Here is a 22,642-nt window from a genome sequence, read left to right on the forward strand (position 1 = left end):
GTAACTGTGTTCATGAAGGTGTGATGTACCTGGAGATGCGGCCTGGTAGGTGATCTTTCCATCCATGCGCTCAGGGACTGCAGTGTGACAGATGGCCATCATGGTCATGAAGTCCAGGATGACAGCAGCTGTAGGCTACAGGAAGTGGAAAGGGCACTTTGACTTTTAATGTTCTTTAATAAAACATGTCACAACAAAACACACACAAAACAACCAGGAAGGCCTTGATGATACTGTAGAAAGAGAGCGCACTATTTGATGAACTCTGCTCAGCCTGCAGGAATCACCTTTGTATTTGCCTAAACATACATGAGAGACATCTGACACACACAACCTGCAATTCGAGTCATGCTTCACTGTCATTATACGTGTGAGTGCAGTCATATTTATAGACAACTTCCCTTTCTAAATCTACACTGATTTATTTCAGAACACTTAACATAGTTTTATACTGGTCTGAAATTTTGTAGATCTATAATAATTTATCAAACTGGCAAAACACAGTTTAATTTCCTTCAAATCACATCTCCATTTAGTGTTGCTTGTAGCGAGTGCACTTAGCAGAAAGGTGCAGGAACAGAACTACTATTTATAAATAATCTTCCCCAAAGCTCTTGATAATTTAGTACAGTTTAAAACTGGGGGACAAGCCATTAAATCTTCAGTTCAGCAACTTCAGGTTTGTCAGTTTCTGAATCACGTGGCTTCAGTATAAACCAGTCAGGTTCAGCCAGAATAATGACTGCTGGTAACAAGCCAGTAGGATCCCACAGAACTTCCCAGCTGCTGACAGACATTTACTCATGCATGCTCATGTAATATAAACTTGCTTCAGTTAATGAAAAAAAAAGCCTAACCTATATACTAAGGGCATTTTACATTAATGAGGGGAAACGTATGACTAACTAGCCATGGGGTATGCTCAAACAGGCATCTGCTAAGGCTCCTGTGTGAGGCTGCAGGACCACCAGCTCCAAGTCAGTGACTGCAGTTGAGATAACGATATCAGCAGTCTGCAGGGCTGGAACAGGCCTGAATCATACAACAACAGTATGGACTGTAATCTGAATACTAATGTTATTACCAATAAGGTCAATAGCAGACTACGCTGATATTCCTGGTTTACCAACATTAAATACACAGAGTCTATTACAGTCCGGGTGGCTGAGAGAGGACCCTTTGCCTCCTAGCAGCACGCTAATATGGCTTGGTTTGACAGGTATCCTCTGAAGGACATGTCAGAGTGTGAGAGTTTCTGTATGTGAGTGTGTGCACTCTATTCTCAGTTCAGTTTTAGATCCTAAAGTCTGGACATATTTAGAAGGTGCCAACATTTTGCCTGCTCCTCACCTCTTCATGGGGCTAAAGATTAGAATTTGATTCTGGTTTAATCTATAGTGAGGGATGGTCTTAGGTAGCTTGTTTGAAATTTTGGGAGTCTCTCCTGTTTGCCTGAGAACAAGACTCCATTAAGTCAGCGTGGCGAGCCAAAAAATATTCCAGCCCATAACCCCTCATAAAACCATAACTTGTTGTGTTTACATTTTGTTTTTACAGATTAAACATCAAGATATTTAATTGGTGAGCTTTAGATATTCTAGTAGGCAGATTTTTGTACCCTTGGACAAAGAGAAGCCAGCTGCTTCCCTTCCTTTATGTTAAGGAGGATAAACATATGTGTGCAGTAACCTAGGCAGAGAGTGCAGGGCATGGCACAATTAGACGTGACAGCTAATACTGTGCTTCCAGCTATCACCCCCACTGACTCCTGGGTAATCAGTGTCACTGCAACAGTGATGGACACTCATCACTTCAGACGTGGCCAGTGTGGCAAAAGTTGAAGGGTCAAGAGAAAATGAAGCAGAGAGCCCGGGAGAGCGAGCGAGCAAACAAACACCCACAAAGGCTGCTGAAACTCTGCAGGTGGAGAACATGAAAACCACCAGAGGGGATGCTTATTTTTGTCAAGACTGTTAATTCCCCTCTCCTCTAGTCTGCCATCCCCCTCAACACTGTATCAACACTACTCCTACAAACAGCCTGCAGCCATGCAAAACTGTTGTTAATGATAAGGATTAGTACTGTTTAAGTAAAAAGCATCCTGATGGTTATAAGGACTAAGTGTTTGAACTGTGAGAACATAAGGTGTTAAATGAAATGTATTGCTTCATTTAGCATCCATGGTTTATTAGTAGAGTTCGAACTGAAGTCTTGAAGGGAGATGATAATCATAGTGAAACAGTGTATTGGAAAATACACTGTTTCACTTTAATGTGCAGAATCCACCTACCAGAAACTCTAGAGCTCATTAATCAACATCTCGTTTGTTTTATCCATATGAAAATTTAAGTGTAAAAACTACATTTTATGGTTTTATGGGTTGTAATGTGCCAGACTGTTTTTCAGCCTGGTGCAGTAAATTTCCTGAGTCTCTGCTGGTTGCAATCCCAAAGTGACAACAAGTAGATGGCTGAGAAACAGTCGTAAAGCCATTACGTGTTCCTTTAATACTCTGGTTTTTATGCAGATTGAACAAATGACTTATAACATTTGAGATTTACAGGTACTGGTGAGTGAACTGTGTTACCTTTGGAACAGAGCCAGGCTAATTGTTTCCCATGTTTCAAGTCTTCATGCTAAGCTAAGCCAACCAGCTGCTGGCTCCATTAAATTTTAAAACACATCACAGCATCATGTAGGAATCTTTTAGAAGGTGAAGTGTACAATATTAAGACATCCACCACAAACAAAGCATTAGTACAACACAGTAGATTAATCATAAGCAGAATCATTAGTGCAGATGTAAGGAAACTGTGGCTTCTAAACAGCACTTGGATATGCACCATAATTAGCAGTGGGCGCTGAGCTATTAAAGTGAAACTAAAGCAGATCCTAGGCAAACTCAATGTGAGAAGAGATTCTGCTGTCATAACAAAGCAAACATCACAGTGGGATTACTACTTTCCCTGGGCGGTGCTACTGTACATAATTAGATGTGACATTCTGCCTCCCCCACACTGTTCTGCAGCTGAGTGACTCAACCAGCCAATCAATCACAGGTTTCACCCATTTCATTACTACAGGTGACCCATAATGCTCCCTGTGAAGTCCTGTGACAAACACCAAATGCAAGTCAGACTTCATATTGTGAGACAGAAGCACAATCTCTGAATATATGATATTTCTAATGTAATGTTTGGGCAGTTTTCATATTCAGAGGTTCACACTAATGTAATTACTGTTCAGCTGTATAGTTCCCCACAGTGGATAAGCAAATACAAAGGTCTTTATCTTGTCAGAATAAGCTAATTAGGTTGTTTGTTTGCCTGCCTGCGTGTACAATGTCTTGTGAAGAAACAGTAATCCACCCCTCAGCATGATTTTAATCAAACTCATATTAAAGGGAATTAAGCCCAGTCTGTCAAAACATGTCCTCTTGATCCAGAAAAAAATGACCATAAAAACAATGTATGTTGCATGATAAAGCATACCATGCACAGTCTTTTCACTATTTTAAAAGACACAACATACAAGGCAGCACACACCTCCACCACATTACTGAGATCCACTTAGAATGGCAAGAACACATTACGCAACCACACACAATTAGATTCAAAATCCTTCTTAATTTTGTCCTAAACAGCAGCCGTCACTGCAGGCGAGCAACGGGGAACCTTGACATTACTTACGTGATTACTTTGGAGGTTTTCCAGTAAGCTCGGGTCATTAAATCCGGCCTCCTCTGATGAGTGTGTGCTGTGCCTGGAAAGAAGAGACGGAGAAGTCAAAAAAACAGAACACACTGGAATACTTGATAACATCAGTGAAAGCACTGACAGCCAACTAGAACGTGTTGTGATGACTGTAGACCAGACTGGTAAAGAACAAATAACTTGCATCATTATCAGAGCATATTCTGACAACAACAACACTTATGACAACAACAGTAGTTTACATAAATGTACAACTTCCTAGCAATTTTAAAAATACATTATTGACAAATTTGGCAAAAATAAAGCCTTTTGGAGCCTGCATACAATATGCTATACCTTCTAATGAATCGTTTCCCACTCTGCAGTCAGGCAGACTTATTTTAAAGTGGTTTTAAAATCAAGCAATGGCACACGGCATTTTTGCAACAACCTAAAGATAAAATCAAGGCTGCAACTAACAATTGATTAATTTGTCTTGATGAATCAAATAAATTGTGAAAAAATGCCCAAATTTTTCACAGCCCAATGTGATGTATTCAGATTGCTTCAGATTTATCCAAACACAAAAAAACTCAAAGATAGTGCACTATCATATTTCAGAAGCTGTATGGCAGTGAATGTCTGTCCATTTTGTTTACAAATTCATTTCATTCATCATTCTGTTGACCAACTAATGAATTAATTGACAAACCATTTCCACTCCAGATAAATCTACTTTGCACTGGGACTGTCACCACAAAAACAGGCCCTGAACTGTTATTAACAGAGCCACGATGTGTGCCAACAGTATTGACATTTGTTGAGAAAAGTATCACCCGCAATGCAGACAGAATGCAAATGCAGACCCCTGGGGCATTAGTAATGTGATGTACAGTGTGACTGTTTGGGATTCTGTCCATGCTGGCAGAGGCGGATCATCCTTAGAGAGAGCAGTGTCCTGAAACAGGACATTATTATTTCACAACACACAAAAGAATCCACCCTCATTCATTTATTCATTTTCTCTTTTATACGTCATATTCACTTCAGTCGTTCCATAAATAATAAATGGTGTTCTCCTTTGCTGTAAAAATTAAACAATACAAGAGGAATTGCTTAAAGGGACACAGCAGGCAGGCTGAATTTCTGGCATATAAGAAAAGACCATATTACTCATACACTGATCAAAGCCAAACCCTAATAAATTACTGGAAATACAACTAGTCTCTCATACCTGCACCAGAAACACTTTTTCACAATTAAATCAAAATCATTCAGCAAAATCATGCTGAACTGAAAACAAAGATTTTGGATTGCAGAAAAGACCTTTTAATCGACCAAAGGAAAGGATGTTTTTTTATCTCTCTAACAGTGGCTCAGGCCAGTGATTTTATATGTAGCCACCAGCTGCTCACTGGCTGTCCAGCAGGGATCGATTCGTGATTCTGTGATAAATAGAGTCCTATAGATCAGGTAGACAGCAGCTTTGTCCGTGGCACTGGGGCTTGATAGAAATGTTACAGAGGGCTGCCATTAGCAAGCATAAGTCTTTCTAATCCCACAGGATACACCGTTCAGGAGCCCAAGAGCCAAACAGCCAGCACACCAGTAATATTTCCATCTAGAGCAAGGCAAATATACGTTTGGGAGGGAAGAAATATAGGAAAAAGACAGCAGTGCAATTAAGGAGCAGGGATGGAGTTAGCATTGTGTTAAAACTACATATTTGCGGTGGAGGTTAGAAAAAATTATCACACTCACAGGCTTTATTAAAATATGTCAAGGAGAAACTGGAAAACCAAGTCTGCATTCCTAAACGCTCCATGTACGTAAACACTAAGGACGGCAGACGTTTCAAAGAAATAGCTTTAAGTTTCACATCAGATATTCTACAATAAATATATATCTTGCTCTGATTGTAGGAGAGCTACATCCATGCAAATTGTATGACTATACACTGTTTCTACATGTATGTATAGCAGCTAAGTTACTTTTCAATACCATTATTTATTCACATGTAAAATACAAACATACAAATTTGGCAACAAAGACTGAAAACAGTATTTTTTTGGACAGAAGATCCATAGAGTCATTATTACTGCCTCTAACCCATGAACAGGGAGGGAAGCCCTAAGCCTTTCTCTGCTGCAGTAGTAGTGTAGCTCGCCATGTCGAATGTCTTGATGAAATTTCTGAGGCATGAGGCTGGGTGTGGAGGACGGTCAGTTATTGATTATCTGCCAGCACTCAGAGGTCTTGTCACTATGGGAACAAGGGTGTTGGCTGTTCACAGTCAATAGCTGGGGACCGGTTCCAGATCAAACCTATGCCGTCCAGTTGGGGAAGGGGAAATAATAAATTTACAACTGACCTGGGTTGAGATGGGAGTACGCTTTTTACAGTCTTCGACCCTGAACTGGGATGAGCTTTGAGATTAACCCCCATTTTAAAATAAAATAATAGGGTTAAAATTGACTTGGTTTTTCAGATGAAAAAAAAAAACACACATTTTCCATTTTCTCCTGTATCCATTTTGTGTAAAAAATAATCCCTCTAAATCATTTGTTGCAGTAAGAAAAAAAACAGCAGTAGAAAGAGGCATGCTTGCATAGAGGCTGGCAACTTCCTTTAAAGCAGCAAGATTCAACATTTTGGCATAATAGGCATTAACAAACAGGATCCAATCCCCCATGCAAAATGGAAGAGACACACCCATGCTGTTACTGCAGATCTCAACACTGTAGCAGATGGATCTCAGAACTAGGACTGCGTGAGTGTGTGTGTGGTGTGTGAGAGAGAAGCAGAGAGAGAATAGGTGGGTGTGAAGCTACCATCTCCAAAGTTAGTCTGATGTTAACTGGGGAAAAGGAGGAATGTGCTGCACAGCTTCAGCCACAACACAACATACAGTAAATACTAGAAGGCTAGAAATGCCTGTTAGGAAGCCACAAAATTCAATAATAATTCTTATACAATACTGACAGCACACACCAGATCTTCTGTTTAAGGCCGTACTTTCACAACAAGTATACACACTGAATCATGGGCCACATACAAAACATCTCAAGTGTACTGAACGCACAATGAAAAAAACAGCAAACGTATATTGAGGTATTGTGTTCAAAGTCACGATTTCCACAAGGCAAGGCAGCACTAATACATCACAGAAGCGGAGAGCGAAAAAAAAAACAAAACACCATTTCACACCCAGTCATCTTACCAGTCGTCCTCTGCAAAACTACCCTCCTCAGCCTCAGGGACGTGACTGTTGGAGCGAAGGTGGAGAACAAATATCATCTTGTTGACAGAGTCAACCATTAACACGTTCTGGGAATGTGAAGGTGCCAGGATTGGAGTAAAGATGGGATTGTTTATGAGGAATTAGAGTATGACAGGTCAAATGCCAGGAGGGACTGTAGCTGAGGTGCCGGGGGTTAGGTTGACAGCGGTGATTACAGCAGGCCCTCTAATCATTTATTCTCTAAAGGAATTGCTTGGCATTTTTGGAAATTTGCTTATTTGCTTTCTAAGCAATATTGAAGCATTAAAAGGTACTAGTATTGCTGCTAGTATTTGCTCATCTCTTTCCTGTTGATGTGTTTTTATTTCTATTGGTGCTCATCCTTAGATGCTCATTTGTAACGGCTGAAATTTTTGCGTTCACTTGGCTTTTCTTAAAGAGACGCATTGTACTAGCTGTAAGAAAGACATTGCATGCATACAATTTACATCTCAAGATGTGTAGTTGTTTTGTCATATGTCAGTCATCAATATCAACTAATTTTGGTACAAAAATGACACGTGAGATTAATTTTCTGAAGTGTGACTCATTTGACTGCACAACGAGCAGAATTCATCCAGGAGGCTCAGAAGATGCATCGTAAGATATGCACACAAACATTTAGAGCTTAAAAAATAATATAAAAATTTGATAGTGAAAAGTAATCAAATATAACTAGGGTTATATTACGTTAAAGTTATTACACTCAGGACATATTGCCAAAATGTTTCAAGAGAAAATTTTAGAAATTAAAGATAGAAAAGAAAATCTAATCCAAGCCAGACAGATGAAAACTCGGAATAAAATATGAATGGGAATTTCATTATACTAACATATCTTCCTCTCTTGTTCCTCATCAGGCAACAGCAGGAACTTTGCAACAACAGCTGCAGTGTGTATGTGAGTATTGAAACCAACGGATGTAGCGATGAAAACAACAATGTTTGAAAGTCTAAATGTTTTAAGGGAGAGCACTGCTCCAAAATGAGGCACCAAATTATTTTGACATCTCTGCTCTGGCAGACTGCAGCGCGGGGCTTTGTTAACTGTAAGGAGACGAGCCAATCAGACGATGTGCTCCACTGAACATTACAGCTCTCCATTTGATTCAGAGTCAGTTTGATTCATACTGTGAGCCTGTTCAGTCTTCAGGATAACAGCATTGTGCTTATCTGCATCAACAACAAACCAATCTGTCTACACACACACTGATATACAGTATTAGGCATTGGTGACAACTGTATCCAATACATACTGTATGCACAGAGTTACACTATTTTTCTGAGTTTTGTCACTTGAGTACATCCAAAAAAATATGCTTTTACTCTTGTCTTAACTAATAACACCCAGGAGGATGCTGGGAGCCTTTCTGACCTAAACAGTATCTCTCCTTGAGATTTGGACTCCAATCCCGTGGAATTAATTAATGTCTGCACCCTTGGGGTTGGCTTTATTAATTACAGCAGCACTTAATTTGTGGTGAGGAACACATGCAGGCGGCATTGTCAGGGGGGCTTTGTGTGTGTGTGTGCTGGCACCAAATTACAAGTCACTCCACGGAGTAGACACCACGCTCATGCATGTTCATTCAGTTGTATGAAAAGACAGAATGTTGTATCTATTTTTACTTTTTTACTCAAGAATACCCTAATACTTCCCGAGGTACACTTAAACACATCAAAATCTGTCATTGTACAAGTGATGAAAATGGATTTAAGTATGTTTATTCCAGAAGAAGAGACGTGTTTGTGACAGAGAATTCAAAATGTAATTACACAATGTCTGCCTCAAAACTGCATTCATATTTCAATATTAATGCTAGAAAAGTAGAGAACTGATTACAACCATCTGACATCTGCCGTAGGAATGGAAAGGAAGTTGCAGTTACCACACTGCATACTGCATATAACTTAATATGCAAATAGATTCAAGCCGTTTCACTGTTGGGCTGATGTGACGATAAGGAATTAATTATGTGTTTATATCAATAAATATAAAGCATATCTTCCTATTAAAAATGTTAACCTAAAATGAATCATTAAGACTGGAGATATTTTATATGCTTATTATTGTCAACAAAACCCAGGAAAAGATCAAAACCAAAAATGTGTTACTCTCTTGTCTCATCTCTCAACACTTTCTGGCTTCCCTACTCTGTATCTGGCACTCAGCCCCAAGACCATTGGTTCCTACTAACACACTACATGAATCTTTAAAAACAGGCTAAGAATATATACTTTCAGTTTTAAAATGGACTGAATAATTTCCTGAAACAGCTGGGTGCTACAGTTTCTAGAAAATACAGTTCCAACAGGAGTAAATAGTGCATTTGTGGAGGAGTATTTTCAGCAGCAATTGATCTGCTTACGAGCATTTACAGCACCAGGACAGTGTATGTGGGATCAAATCAGACAAAGTACCCGTGTTATGAAAGAATGAAAGTGTAATGAAAGAAAGGTGTGGCCCACATATGTGTTTTTAATGTTTGTGCTAAGCCTGTAACAGATAAAAGCACAGAATATTTATTTGGAAAAACACTGAATCAATCATTTTTTCCCCAACAAGTCTGATGTGTCATGAACTCTATGAAAACGGAAAACACAAAACACTCAGAAATTCTGTCCTCCACCTGGAATGACTACGCACTGGATATCAAAAAAGCCAATTTTGCAGCAAACAAATATGTGAAGCTACACCTGTGATAATTTGCTGACACATAAACAGAGATACATCTACCTTAAAATAATGAGCATGTGATCTGTACTGTAAAACAGTTTTTGAAACTAACCCTCCCTGTTTTTTTTCCAAACCCAGAAGAAGAAGAGCAGGCCAAATGACAGCATCACCAAAATAGCCGTGCCTCATTAGAACCTGTCTTTTTTCCCTCCTGCTATGAAATACTCATCCATATTTATCACTTGCATAAGAGGGAGTCCTCGTTTCAGAGAATCAAAGGAAAACATCTCTACTTGTGATGAAGGAGAGAAACACTGCTGCTTAACTTCAATCTTTGCAGGAAGGAGTGTGTGTCCCTGATGACCAGCAGGCCTGACCCAATTAAATAACTGTTTAAAAAAAGGCAAAAAAGAGGAAGAAAGAAAGACAGCACAAAACATCCAAATGACATCTGCCTTCAATCAGCAGTTATAGTTAAAAAAAGAAATATCCACAATAATCTATGTGTTCATCACATCATCAACATGTATATATCACTTCTTAAAGTGACTTTATACTCTTGACCCAGGAGCAACAGAGAGAAGTTGTCAGTTTCCTCACTGGGCCAGCAATCACAGCATAATGAGAGCTTTGCTAGAGAGAACTCCAGATAAAATACTCTCTTTTGTCCTTCAGCCTGCACTTCATCAATCGTGCTTTTAATTGAATCCTAATGGGATTAATCATGTACTGTCACGCCTGCACTTGCTTTGGTTCTGTAGATACTGTGCTCTCCCACTTGTTTTGCATCCAGTGAGGCTAATTATCTGTGCACTAAAATGAAATGAGAGTATATTCAGGGGAAAAAACAATACGGGTTGATTTAATGAAATGTTAAAATGCAACATAATTTGCTTTTATGTCAGTGGAGCTGAGGGAAAAAGTAAATTCTTGCACAGTCCCTATGCTCCCAAGAGCCAATGTTACCAATGTTACCAGTGTTCTTGTTTCTTACTTGTGTCAAGACATTGTCAAGGTCTGGACCTTGAAGAGAAAATACTGAAACATGTAGCCACAAACACCTTAAACGTGACAAATGTTGGATGAACGCCAGCAAAGGAGAGAGTAAAGTGCCTTTGCTTGCAAATGTCTGTCCGCCTTTTATTTATAGTTTATGTTGAGAGGAGCATTGATGCAGCTGCTAATGAGAAGGCAAAGGAGGAGAGAGAAACGCCAGATGTACGATGATGCACACTCTGCATTTAATGAAGGTGATGGGGGAGGCATCGGTAGAGGATGCAAAGGCAGGGAATACTAAATAGGGGGAGGAAAACGGAACATACCCATAGGCCACGCCAGCGATGGTGCACTTCTTGAACTGCATGACGTTGCAGGTCAGAGTCCCCGTCTTGTCTGAGAAAATGTATTTCACCTGCATGTGTTGAGAATGACAGAATAACACTGACTTAATGGGTAAACATTTAATTCTAAAAGACAGATAGATCTTTCAAGAGTTAGTACAATATAAAGAATAACTGGATCTGCATTGTTTACCTGGCCTAATTCTTCATTCAGGTTGGAGGTGCGAGCCATGGCGGGTGTGTTGGTGGGCTCATACAGCATATCAGTGTCCTAAAACCAATCACAAAAGATGCTCAGTGTAACTTCAGTGAAGAAACTAAATTTCTGGTGACAACACAAGTTTTCATCAAAACTTCATATTAGTGGTGAAAGTAAAAATTAAAGACCCAAAAATGAAAAAATAAATAAATAAACGAAACAGCTGCTTCACTTCAGCCAGGCCCTTCTTGGTTACATCAGCCAATTTTCCCTGAAGTAAATGCTGAACCTATTGGGGCTCCAGGAAGATGGACCAACTGAGAAATGTCTTAACTGTTGCCAAAAATTCCTTGCTAAGATTTTCATTTAAAATTTAATGAATGAAGGGGCTCAGAATAACTTCGGGCAAAAAAACAACAACAAAAAAGCAGTGCGATTCCTCAGCTGAGATAGTTGCTGGGGATGACCTAGTTGCAATGGATAAAAGAGCACAATATTCTATCTGCTCACTCAAATGGTTCATGTCAGTCAGGTTTCACATGTGTTCTGGCTACAGGTTACATGTTGTGTTTTCTCAAAAATATTCGGTGGATGTGTATTTGTACAGCAACATTTAAGTTCGATATTCGATATCCAGTTCTTTAACCTGCAATAACAAATTTTTGGACACCGAGAGGCAATGCAACAAGTTCTGAACATAACACTGGCATATTATCACCTTATAAAGGTGACATGATGAATGTCTTAGCAAACAGTGGCCTTTGTAGACACACAGCAACATTGGTATTCATTTGGAGTCTTGTTTGTGTTGACCTGACAATTTCAATATTCACTTTCCTTTTTGCTCCATGTTGGTCTCTACCAGGTCCTGAGGGAGCTATTTGTCTCTCTAGCTGCTAAATGCTCCGTTATGTTCATAAGTTAAATGCTAACTTCCACTTGGTGCTGGGCAGGTAGCGCACAGCAGGTTTTTGGAGCTTTTTTTTTTTAGCTGGGGAAAAAAGCTGCCTGCTGGGTTTGAAAACCATGTTAATGAGAATGATGAGAACAGAAAAGTCATAAGAACTCTCTCTGCATTCATCACTATGTAATTCAATCCATTGTTGATATAATAACAGGATTAACTGCAGAATAGTGCACTATGTTGAAAGAGTCACCACCCACCTGTGTTTATATAGTGATTAACTGACAGCAATTGACAACATTAGCTTCACTGACATTTTGTACTCAGAGCAGGCAATACTGTAACAGGTTCAGTGCACTGTGCTGCAACTGTGTCTGCCTTTGTAGCACTTGTAAACACTGAGGTAAAATACACACACATTTAAAAGGTATTTTAGTGCATCTATCTCAAATTTAGAGTTTAGTTCAGACTGTAGCTTCAACTCACCCAGTTGATGAAAAAGGCTTGGATGAACTTGATAACCTCCAGTGTGACCAGGAGACTGATGGGGATCAGGTTGTTGAACAGGATGATGAAGGTGAGAAAGTTGAGGCCAAAGTTAGCTGCCCCGCCATCTATTAGGGGACGAGTTTTGGACAGAAGGGAATGATACACAGGAGACTCATCAGTGATGGTTCGTAAATATCAGTTAGTTAAATGAAAATGCCCAAAGCTACTTCCAGCCAATGATCAACATTATCCCAACCCAGAGAATGTTTTCGGCTAACGTTGTGCATTAGCTGGAATTCACCATTTCTTCCACCCAACCTCATCCTCTTTTGACTCAACCAATTAGCAGTCCAATTTAATGTCCCAAAGATTCAAAGTAGCGAACAGGGACTGAGGTATCTCAAATGTCATTAGTGTCACAGCAGCAGCCTTGGCATCCAGCATGATCCAGGCAATGGATTCCACAAAGCACTATGCAAAATGATGCTGGTCCCCAAAAGCCCCAAATAAGTGGCAATGATCAACATGTAACCCCACTGACACCAAACATGAGAACAGGAGGGATGTGATTTACCTTTCCTCAGCTTGCAGGAGGTGCAAATGTTACCTTCCTCAACCCAAGCCTTGATGTTAGCATTGCGGTTGAGAGGGAGAGCCCTTCCCCATGACAGAACGATTGCAAAACAAAAAACTGGATGGCACAAAGAAAGTGGTAGAATGGAAGCTACTGCGACTACAACACATACAGGAGAGATATAAGATTTTTTTTTTTTTTCAGAAGTGGGGAGGAAGACAAACATTGGATGCTCTCAAGACAAAGGAGGGAGATTCAGTCCATAGCACATTCTCAACCAACAAGGAGTGAAAAAGAGTGGGTGGATTATGCCAGCAGAAAAGTTTGGGTGTTAATCATGATCACTATATCACCTCATTTCACTCATTTCTAGTGGTGAACTTGTTATGTCATGTTACTCTGCTATCAGTTGAGGGTGATACTGTCTCAGATCAGTTGAGAGTCATTAAAAAAAACAAAACTCAAACCATAGCAAACCAGGACATGCACAAGTCACACAAGTGCAAATGTACACTTGACATATTTTCTTAAGCATATGCCACTGTAATGTATTGACAATATGAATATAAGATGTTCTAAACATGTTTCATCAAGCAAATGAGCATAAACATATTTTTAATAATTCATTTCAAGATGTCGCAGTCAGAGTTGGACTGCAGACCTTTTGGCTTTTATTATTCTAAGCGTACTTTTCATTGGTTCTGTATGACAAGTGTGTAGACAGACAACAATACCACATCTCCTTTACATTACACTAAAAGCAGAAGTGGGAAAAAAAAACTTCACCATGCTGTCGGTAAAAACATCAGCATTTTACTGACAGGTAGTCAGCATGAATTCAATGGTATAGAGATAACTGCACAACTGACTGTAGTAACTGAGTAGTTGTCACAGTGTGCAGCCTTAATGCCTGCAATGACCAGTGTCAGCATTTTGCATCAGGTCAAAGTCAAATGAATTATTCACCAGGCATGCATAATCACAGGCCTCTGTGATATATGAGCCTATGTGATGTGTGGTGGGCTAACATTGACTCTTCTGTTCCTGTTAGAATTTACCATCAAAATGTTGGTGAGTGAAGTTACAATAATTTAGGAAAAATAAAGAGGTGCCAGTAAATGGGATGTTTAAGATTTGACAGTCTCCCCACCTCTCTCTTTTGTCACAGGTTGGATAATATGCACTGGACAGAGTCTCAACAACTCCTTATGGAAGTACAATCAGTTTCAAGATGGATGCCTGCTTTATGACTTACACTCCCCTCATCAGTGTAATATACAGTCTTTTAGATGTGGGTTTTAATGCTACTGAGGACAATATCAAAACCCTTACAAAACCAATAGCAGCCAATGCAACATCTAAAGGGACAGTGTAAGTTGTAATGCAAGCTTAAATCGACCAGGGCACAACCTCTCCTACGTAAGCCTATCAGGGTACGGAGTAATGGCCAGAGTGTCACGATAATCACTTTGCATACCAGGTTCAGAGCACCATCATCACGTCAGACGAACTGTCACAGAAACTGTGCAGCCCATATTTTTTTGTGTTGTGTTCATGTCCGTAATAGTAGCTTAAAATAGAGTCACTATCTATAATGGCTTGAGAATTCATGCTAAAAACTAAACAGGTTTTCACCTCTCCCTCTCCCTCCCATCTCTGTCTGTCCTTTGAGAAACCCACACAAGAAAAGAAGGCGGAAGAGGCATTTAGAAAATGTCAGCTCTTGCCCCTTGGGTTGCACCACATGTTGTGTTCAAGCAATAAACACATATAAGCCTCGTGCTATGAAAAGCTTCCTGAATACAACCTCATCCTCATCTCCCTTGCAGTCAAAGTAAACGCTGCAATTCAATTTTGATAAAGAATGAGGGGGAAAAAATAAGATGAGGGTCTGAAGCTTGGGAACTGCAAAGCGTTTAACGTGGCACAAAAAAAATGGAGGAAAAGTGAGACACTGTTTGCATCAGGCATTGAAAATAACTAGACGAAGGTATAAGAGAGCTGGAGGGGAAAAACCTATTGTTGGATCCCTGGTATGTGCTTGTCCATGGCATGGGCCCATACAAAGTAGGGCAACCATATAGGGGGCGAGGGTAGGGGGCTTCATTTGCTTAGCAAAGGCAGAGCTTCAGTAAGGGGTTAGTAAGGGAGGGTCATTCACGGATGGCCAAGGCTTTTAAATGGTTGTTACCTGGAGCTGTTAAAAAAACGACAACAAAGAAAACAACAAAATCAAACAGAACATTAGAAAGGAACAAAAAAGTATAGCAGCGCAGTGATATTCAACCATTTCTTTTTCACTCATTCACAACACATCTATGCATGTCACAGCTGTCTTTTCTCAGTTAACAGGGAATTCACTTATTCCCACATTGCCACATATTTCACTTGTAATGCGAAACATAGTTTAACTGAGGCAACATAAAAATGACAACACATACCAGCATTTAAGAACTCAAAATGACAAAGAAATAAGCTGATATGGACAAGTGAAACAAAATATGTGGAATAAGAGCTGCAGCGTGGGCTGTTGGGACTCTTACAGTTGAGATCCATGTACCAGGCATCATTGCCGTACTGGTACTTCCAGATGGTTTGGCCAATGGAGCAGACCAGAGAAATGGCCAGCAGGCACCCAAACAGCACAAGGATCTGAAAGTTGGTGATCCGCTCCACGTTGGAGAGCTTCAGAGGAGGCCGAGTGGAATTCTAGATAAACACATGACAAGACCTCTGTGGTTAAAAAATGCAGAAGTATGGCCAATGGTATTGTTCTCTTTTCAGGGCGTCAAAACAATGATAAGACAAAACATGTTCTGAGTGACTGTGAAACATCCTCATTTATATCTAAACCTTTGTAATACTTCACTATATTAAAACCTACTGTGAAACTATATTAAAGTTTGGTGACATACTGTACACGCAGGAATCCATAGCCTGGTGTGTTTTAAAAATTCTGTCCTTTATTGGTTAAATAGATTTGGTTGCATAAAATAGTAAAACAGCACTAAAATGAAAAATCAAGATAAAATATGTTTTAAAATAAAGTATCACCAATTCCCCATACTGACCTTTTTCCTAAGTTTACTTATTTTTGTAACTGTATATAATACCGTCCAGTTACTATGTAAACATCCTTTACCTGCATGAGCTTTGTGTCATGTCCGGTGTAGACCACCACGCCATGGATCCACTGGGTGTTTCTCAGCTGGGCTCCTCTCAGTAAGATCTGGTCTGGACCCAGTGGGACTGTGCTGTAGTAAGAAACAGCCCCAGTATGAGTTTATTTGACCATGTCTCACAACAGAATGACAATGATGATGGTGTGAAAGACCGGTTCACGTCAATATTTCAAAAACTATCTCTATTTCTAATAGATGTGCATGTAATCTATATAGTAAAAATTTAAGTTTGTACCTTAAACAAGTTGTAACAATAATGTCTGTGAAAAGACTTCCATGCAAATACTGTCCATCAGTCTATAAACTAGACAAAAGGCATGTATAGCTCCTTGTAACAATGTTTGTTCAGGATAACTCTATCATCCCAAAAGTCCTTGAAATAAGCTAAGAGCAGGCATACAACGTATAATACATTTTCCCTTCAATGGCAAAGCCTCCAAATAAATCCATAATTAAATATCACTGAAGCAGGTGCTTTCATTTATCCAGCAGAAAGATTAAATAATCCCTAAAACCTCATAATGCACTGATACTGGCTCTGCTCCTGGCTAATGGGCTACTGAGTTGCTGAGAGGGGCAGAGAGCCAGGGATGGAGCCCTGCAACGGACCCCACCTGTGTCCATCCAGGCGGATGTTTCCAACAAACTCGTACAGATGGCGGTTTGGGCTCTCACACTCCATTCGCCCAGAGAGACGCATCAGGCTGTCAATGTCCTTTATGTCTGCAGTCAACTGGAGACCCTGTTGATGTAGTTACAGCAATATTATAGAGCTATTCTAATTTTTCATCAATTTGTGTTGCAAACTTTCAGATGATTCCTTGGTTTCCATTGTATGTGTAAGAAAGAATAAAAAAGCAAAGCACCTGTCTGATTTTAAGGTTTGTTTCTCCATCCAAGTTTGATGTTTCAATGTAGCACATACCCTGTGGTTCACTGTTGTGGAGGGAAAGCATATAGACACTTGGAACAGTATTATAATATGACAAGAGTAAAATCCTTTTCAAACATACATTGCAGTATATCTAACCTAAGCTGTTCACTATTTTATATGATTATAGTTTTATAAAACATAATATAGCCCTAATACAAATATATTTTCCCATAATATTTTCTCACTTTAAATGTAATTTCACTTTTAATTGTTTATAAACCAAATCTGACAGAAAAAAGGGTCTACAACAGAACAACAGCATAACACTAGAGCACTGCAAACAAAGATGCTACATGCCAGCCTTAAGGCCACTCAGGAGAATAAAACTACATCCAAGTTTTACTGAGTGGAAGTTACCCATTTAATGTACAGTACATATCCTTAGAGCAGACATACCATCTTTGTTTGCTGATACCCCAGAGTTTAAATGTCTTTCAAGAAAAGCTAAAATATACTGCAAAGGGACAGAGAGTGGAGAGAGAAAAAACACCATAGTGGGGTGATATGGGCAAGCAGGCATGCCGAGCACAACAAACAGAGCAGACAAATGGGCCTCTGACAGGCTCTGGGCACAGGGACAGAGCGTTAGAGCATGCCGGTGCTTAAGGTGAGTTGGGTCTCTAGTTAGCTACTCTTTTAATAGAGTGATTTATTCATACCGAAAGCTGGTCCAGACACACACAGGGTGGAAGGGAAAATCAAAAAGAGATCTGGACACTGAAGCTGAACCACAATCAATGAGAGGTTTGGAATCTGCTTCTATTAACCGCTGAATGACAGTTTTGTTAAATGGAAATGAGCAGAGGACTGCTGCAATGGCCAGGAAGTGAATTCAGAAAACAGAAAAATACTGCTTCAATACAGGTTGTGAATTACTGAACTTCAATTGGCAGTAGCATGTTGTGGGAAAGTTAGCCAAACCGCTATTCCAAGATGAATTCACTTTTTCATCTTGGGATGTGACTGCATGCAAAATGTCACAGCAAATAAAACATGGCATTCAGGGTGCCATACAAGCCATGCAAGTGCAGAGGTATGGAAAACATATTCACACACACCCCAAAAAAGGCATTTAAAGAAGGAGCATGTGCTCTTGTGCTGTAGTACTAGATGTTTCCATTCATTCTTAGTGTTAGAGGTTTCAGCCTCAAGAACATCAGCCTCAGCAACACTGAAAACGGTCTACTGTACATGTTATGTTGTAAAACAAAACACAACATGATAAAATGACTATAAACGGCCAATATTATGGCTGCCAAACCACAATGTAGTGAAAAAGTAGAAATAAGGAAAAGAGCATGGTGTTCATTGGCTGTGGCACTTCGATATCTGGTTGCTGCCAGAATAATCCTAGGCCCCTTCCTTCCTCAAGTGTGGAAAATAAAATATTTCTCTTTTTGCGTCAGGAGTGACAAAGGAGCTACAATGTCTCATCCCCGCTGGTACACACATCCCCTGTCTCTCCCACCGCTGTTTTGCTGGTACTGTTGCAGGTTTCCTGACCTGGACGACAGAATGACGAGGTCAGCCGGGAGGTGATCCCCATTTGCAGCTCTGACTACTTCCCCAACAGCCACCTGATTACCAACCACACACCAGCAGGGGGCGAGAGAGAGAAAGTGTGGCAGTTGTTCGCACAGGGGTAAGGGAGGAGAGGATGAGGAAAGAAAAGGGAGGGATGAAGAAGATAAAAAAAAAAGCACAAACAGACAAACAAACAGCAAACACATAAAGGGAGAGAGACAAGTGTTTCAGTTTTAGGGAGATGAGAAGAGCATAATGATCAGTCCTGTATGATCAGAGGGTATGGCTGGTCATCTGTTCTCCTTTTCACAAAACCATTTAGAAAAACTATGCTGTGGCAAAATTGCTGATAAACAACAAAGATAAATGGTAAAGTAGGTAGTGAGAAGTCGTGACTGAATGGAGAGCCAGCAGAAGAGATATTTTAAAACACAATCAAGACTTCTCCGTCAGAGAAATATGAATAAAATTTGCACTAAATTTGAATAACAAAATTCTTAAAGGGGGGACAGAGAACCACCCACAGCAACTCCCAATGGTTTTTGAAAAGGTGAAGGAGGTAGGTTGGTTTATGTTGACATGATTGGTCAATTCTAATCCAAAAATCACATTACCACAGTCCCACCTAGAGAAATGATGGGTGTTGCATGAAGATTCATAGCATCACAAACTTTTTATGGACTCTTAAAGGTTTGTGTTATGAAACAAAATTTCAAATTCAGATTTTCAACTGCAAGATTTTTCAGCCACTTTGACAACAGTGGCTCTATTTATATTGTCAAACCATCACTTCTTTAGGGAGAGCTGAGAGAGAGCAAAAAGAAGAAAAGGGGAAAGAAGAGGAGAAGTTCCCCACAGTCTGGCAGCAGGGTGGACTCCTATACCTGGACGATAAAATGACAGCATCCGCAGGAACGAAATCACTGCCATTTACTTTAATAATATCGCCCACTTCAACCTGTGAAAATAAAGTGTTTACTGCTGTGCACTGCCTATGAAACAGCATAAAAGGAAGCATGAGTTCAACATCAGGAATGAAAATGCACAGCTGGAAAGAAAAAAAGGTAAGTACATTAAAGCAGTACATATTGTACAATATTGATGAGAAGACACACTGAAGAAACAGCTGGAGTTTTGTTTCCATTACTGCTGAACTTTGCATAACAAATGCAGCCACTGAGCATAGGTCACAATTCACCAACCTCAGTACATAAAAACAACTGTATGTATCAACATTTTCAGTCCTGCAATCTGATAAGAAATCAGCCGTGATAATCATGCAAATCACATAACAACATGTTCCTCATGGCTGCACAAATGGTCTGTTGTATTCCTACCTACTTTTTAGCCACTGTTGTTGTAAATAGGGAAAAAAAATCTGATCGGTGACAACAATAACACAAAACGTAGCCATCAAAATTCTAATGAATTACATAATTGAAGATTTAAAGAGATTGCCATTACAATTTCTTTTGTCACAAATACAGATGGGCAAACTGTAGTAGGCAGGACCTGTCTTAAAACTGTCTGTTTATTATGTCAGTCACATCACAATTGCCATATGAGAACATGGTAAGACTTTAGGTGACACATTTAATTATGAGTAACAGACAGGGGTCAGTCTGTGATATTCAAACATTTTGTTCCACACAGTATAAAAAATCTACTACAGCTGGGAAAAAAACAGGGTTAAATAAAATGCATCAACCATAGGAAAACAAAGTTGTTCCCAAAACCATTACAACTGGCCGCTTCATTATTAATTCTAATCTAGATATTTGGTAAAAAGTAAACAAAAACCAAGTTAATTATTTTGGCCTTATTCAAGCTGTCCTGAGAGAGTTACTACTCAAAGGAACTTGAAGACCAAACAGAAATCTGGGAGAGAAGCCGCTTTTACAATATGCATGATGAAGATGTAAAAAGCATTAATTATTTAAACCTTAGCTTTTTAGAAAAGATTTCAATGTGTATAAAGGGGAGGGACATTCACATAGCATTATGTGGATGCCATGCAGGAAAAACAAGTCAATGCATGAACCAAATATTTTGTTAGTGAATGTCTTAGTTACAGAAATACTGTGGTCTTATCATACATAAAGACTTAACCCCACATCTTCATCATATGTAGCACTCCAACACTTATTTTTAGTCTCATTTCAGCAGGTTTTATGGTGCGTATTATGTCTCAAGTGTGCGATGTAATGGTTTTCTCTGCAACAACTGGTGCATCCTCCCATCTATCTGTTGGGTTATTTTCTCATTTTGTATTCATCAAAATATATGAAATTTCTATCACAGTAATAATAAAAGTGTGCAATTATCAACCTAGATGTTGAGATGGCAACATGTTTACACAGACACTGCATCTCCTGCTGTTAATTTAGTTCACAAGAACAAATCAACACATTCTTCATATAATAAATCAATTCTTTTTTCCTAATATCCCCCAGAGCAGGAAGAAAAATCCAGCATACATTGCATTGTTACATGCTGAATCTACCTTCTAATGAGGCAGTATTACTAATTATTAACCAGTAAAAATCTACCTCATTTCTGCACTGACTGGTGTTTTTTTCTCCACGCCCTCTGCTTTTAGCTGAATTGTTCCAGTCATAGTAATAAAATATTTTCATTATGAGGGACGACAGGAAGCTGCTCTTTGTCCTCTAGCATTGTCATGTAATGACTGTCCACATGGAAACACTGGATTAATGAGTAGCTGGATACTGGCAGGGTCAGAGGGTGTATGTGTGTGTGTGTGTGTGTATGAAGTATGTGTGAGATTTCTCTAATTGACAACAGCACAATAGATGGTGGAGCTGGTGGAATGAATTATCTGTTTTATGCTTCAGATGCATAAAATATTAAGTGGTAAAAATGACCAGTAGTCACACATATTGAGTACATACCTTCTCCCAGTGCACAATTTCCCAGGCACCATTCCTTAATACTGTTTTCAGTAATGAGAGATATGGGGGAAGTTAAGGTGAGAGAGAAAGGGGAAGTGAAAGAGACAAAGAAATGAATAATAGGAGATGGAGACAAATAGAGAACTGTTAGAAAACACATGACAATTCAGTATGTTTTTTAGCTACACTGCAGATAATTAGGTCATTGTTAAGGTCTACTTGCTTGTTGGCAAATTAAATGCCTCACTAAATTCAGTAGTATGTTCTGTAGTAAAACCAACAACACTTTGGTTTTCCTATTAGAAAACCAGTTTAAGAAATTGTTTTCAATACCTTGACATTCCTTTTTGTTGACAACACTGTCAGCGTTGTGACGTTTCTGTAAGGAAAAAAAAGTATTCAATAAATAGAAACAATATTCACATTACACACATTATCTTCTGATATACATCAAGGGAAAAGTACAATGACAAAATCAAAGAAGAGAAAAATTTGCCTGGTATAGCCCTGGAAGAGTACTATCCCTGAGGGAGAAATGAAAGTGAAAGGTCTTATAAACAAACAAGGCGGAAAAGAAACTAATCATACAAAGACTAACTGTCCTGTATTACAAGAGCCTCTGTGTCTGATTCTATGGGAGGAAATGGCTTGAAGAAGTTGAAAATGTATAGCTCTACTTGCTAACGTGAAAGAGAAAGATGGACTGATTTAAGTCTTCAGTTACAAGCTGAAGGAAGATAACACCTACTGCACAGTAGCTGTGAATATTCTCACTATGATCACACAATCTTTGCAGTCTCATGCCATGCAGTATGGCGTTGAAGCAATGCCTTTATCCAAAACATCCTACAGCAGCACGACAACGTGTCCCCAATAAGAATCCCAAATCCTAGTAATGTTATATCCAACTCTACCTATTTACACCTCAGTTTTTAA

At 39.3% G+C, this 22,642-nt stretch overlaps 1 protein-coding gene across 5 annotated transcripts in view; it reads right to left on the reverse strand.

Annotated features, from left to right (window-relative positions):
- The window catches only part of atp8a1 (ATPase phospholipid transporting 8A1), a 98,591-nt gene that overhangs the window by 48,395 nt on the left and 27,554 nt on the right, over positions 1–22,642 (reverse strand). The window contains exons 5-17 of one of the 5 annotated variants that reach the window (XM_041047935.1): positions 22,040–22,085; positions 21,707–21,747; positions 18,774–18,847; positions 17,203–17,272; positions 16,951–17,078; positions 16,297–16,408; positions 15,698–15,863; positions 12,578–12,705; positions 11,182–11,259; positions 10,971–11,059; positions 6,913–6,957; positions 3,690–3,762; positions 30–135 (exon numbers count right to left, since the gene is read on the reverse strand). In XM_041047935.1, the coding sequence (XP_040903869.1) occupies positions 30–135; positions 3,690–3,762; positions 6,913–6,957; positions 10,971–11,059; positions 11,182–11,259; positions 12,578–12,705; positions 15,698–15,863; positions 16,297–16,408; positions 16,951–17,078; positions 17,203–17,272; positions 18,774–18,847; positions 21,707–21,747; positions 22,040–22,085 (1,156 nt within the window). Of the gene's footprint in view, positions 1–29; positions 136–3,689; positions 3,763–6,912; positions 6,958–10,970; positions 11,060–11,181; positions 11,260–12,577; positions 12,706–15,345; positions 15,352–15,697; positions 15,864–16,296; positions 16,409–16,950; positions 17,079–17,202; positions 17,273–18,773; positions 18,848–19,678; positions 19,753–21,706; positions 21,748–22,039; positions 22,086–22,642 lie in introns of all 5 variants that reach the window. The other 4 variants (XM_041047931.1, XM_041047932.1, XM_041047933.1 and 1 more) reach the window with 4 other exon arrangements.

The sequence above is a fragment of the Toxotes jaculatrix genome, chromosome 10 (genome assembly GCF_017976425.1).
Source record: "Toxotes jaculatrix isolate fToxJac2 chromosome 10, fToxJac2.pri, whole genome shotgun sequence".
Taxonomy (NCBI): Eukaryota; Metazoa; Chordata; class Actinopteri; family Toxotidae; genus Toxotes; species Toxotes jaculatrix.